Below are 1,770 nucleotides of genomic sequence, written 5' to 3'. Positions count from 1 at the left end.
GCCGTCGTAGGCGGCTGGGCCCTGGCCGGAGAGCGCGGCGAGCGTCTGGTACATCTCCTCGGGCTGCTCGGGAGCGAAGGGGCTCAGCTTGGCGCCCCGGCTGGACCACAGCAGCTTGCTGGCCGTCGCCGCCTGGTCGAGGTCGGTGAAGAGCAACAGGTCCTCCCAGCTGGACAGGGCGCTCCCGGGGCCCGCGACCCCGGGCGCCGCAGGTCCGTGCGCAGCCCCGAAGGCGTGCGAGGCGTAGGGGCCGAGCAGCAGCGAGCGGGCCGGAGGCCCCGCCACCGCCTCGGTGTCGAGCTGCGGCGTCCTGCAGTGGCCGGCGCCGCCGCCGCCCCTGGAGCAGGAGGACGAGGACGAGGAAATCGGGGAGGGCGGCGTGGACGGCTCCCGCGCTGGAAAGGCCCCCGGGTCGCCGGCGTCCACGGCCGCGGCCCCGAAGCGCTTCGTCAGGCACCAGCCGCCGTCAGTCAAGGCCATCCACGGTCCGGCGCCGCTCCGAGCTGGCTCCTAGGTCCTGAGGCGGGGTTGGGGGAGACGGGAGAGAGAGAGAGTGTTCACCAGGAGCGCGGGCTTGCACCGCTCACCTCCAACCCCGCCCCGCTCTGGGAAGCCCGCAGGATCCCATTTGGGCGTCTGGCGCAGGCGCGGGTGCAGAGGGGAGAGCCTGCGCCGCCCCCCTCGGGTCCCCGCGCGCCCCGGCGCCCCCGCCGTCCGCAGCATCCTCTCCCCTCGCGCCAGACCCCGGGCACGGGCGAGGCGGCCGACGCTCTCTTTCCGCCCGGCCGCTGAGCCAGCACACGCGCGAGTAAGTAGCTGTGCGGGTGGGCGAGGGCGGCCGCCCCCTCCCGAAACGCACCAGGGTCAGGGTTTCCTGCTGGAAAATTGTTCGCGCTGGGACGGCAACCTGTCCCCGAAAACGAAACTGCCGCTTGGCCCACGGCTTCCCGGACCCAGCGCACCAGACTAAACGCGAGTCCCGGAGCAACGCCATCCGCCCAGAGAGCGCGGGTGCCAGGGCGGAGGGCGGCTCCGATCCTGCGAGCAGAGGTCGCGCTGGAAGCCCGCGGCGCAGGAGCCTGGCGTCCCCGCGCGCCGCACACCTTAGCCACAGCGCGCGCGCCCCGGCCGCGCGGCCCAGCCCTCGGCCCTCGTCACCCGCGCCGCAGACAGGCCAGGCCGGACCGTTCCGGAATCGGAATCGGACACAGCGGGGTGGAGCAGCGCGCCGAGGAAAGGAGGGGGAAACGCAAGGGAGGGGGCGGGAGGCCGCCCCGGAGCCGAGGCCACCCCAAAGGGGAGAGCAGGAAGAATGACAGAGACTCGGAGGGGGTGGGGAGGCAGGCCCAACGCAGCCCGGCGGGCCTCCTCCGGGCGGCTTTCCCAGATCGCTTCGCCTCATCGGAGATAACCGCGCTGGAGTTAGTGCCCACACACAGACCCGGGCCTGATAGCGAGCAAGAGGTCCCTCTGCCCGCCGGCTCCGGGCGCCCGCCCCCCGCGCTGAGATAACTCGGAGATAAGCCTGCGCGCAGATAAGCACCCCGGGCGCGGAAACGGCACCACAAGTTGGTCCGCGGCGTCCCGGGAACCTGGGAGCCGCTCCAGCCCTCGCGAAGGGGAGGAGGGCGACACCCGTGGAGCCGATGGCAGCCGGGAGAGCGCCGGAGGCCCCGGGCGGGGACGCAGGGGCGCGCGCGAGGGAAGCGGGGAGGGCGAGCGTGGAGGAGGCGGCCGAACCTCGGGCGAGCGCGGCGCATGGAGCACGGC

At 74.0% G+C, this 1,770-nt stretch overlaps 1 protein-coding gene across 1 annotated transcript; it reads right to left on the bottom strand.

Annotated features, from left to right (window-relative positions):
* LOC106150195 (transcription factor GATA-6-like) lies at positions 1 to 1,770 on the bottom strand (the record flags this gene model as incomplete). Its single annotated transcript, XM_013522276.1, is given in 2 exon segments — positions 1 to 517; positions 1,741 to 1,770. A coding segment is annotated over 1 exon segment (480 nt), but the record flags the coding sequence as incomplete, so codon positions are not given.

Source organism: Chinchilla lanigera, unplaced genomic scaffold (genome assembly GCF_000276665.1).
Source record: "Chinchilla lanigera isolate Chin_1 unplaced genomic scaffold, ChiLan1.0 scaffold00001, whole genome shotgun sequence".
NCBI lineage: Eukaryota > Metazoa > Chordata > Mammalia > Rodentia > Chinchillidae > Chinchilla > Chinchilla lanigera.
The sequence above is the reverse complement of the archived record's forward strand: the minus strand, read 5'-3'. Positions and strand labels throughout refer to the sequence as shown.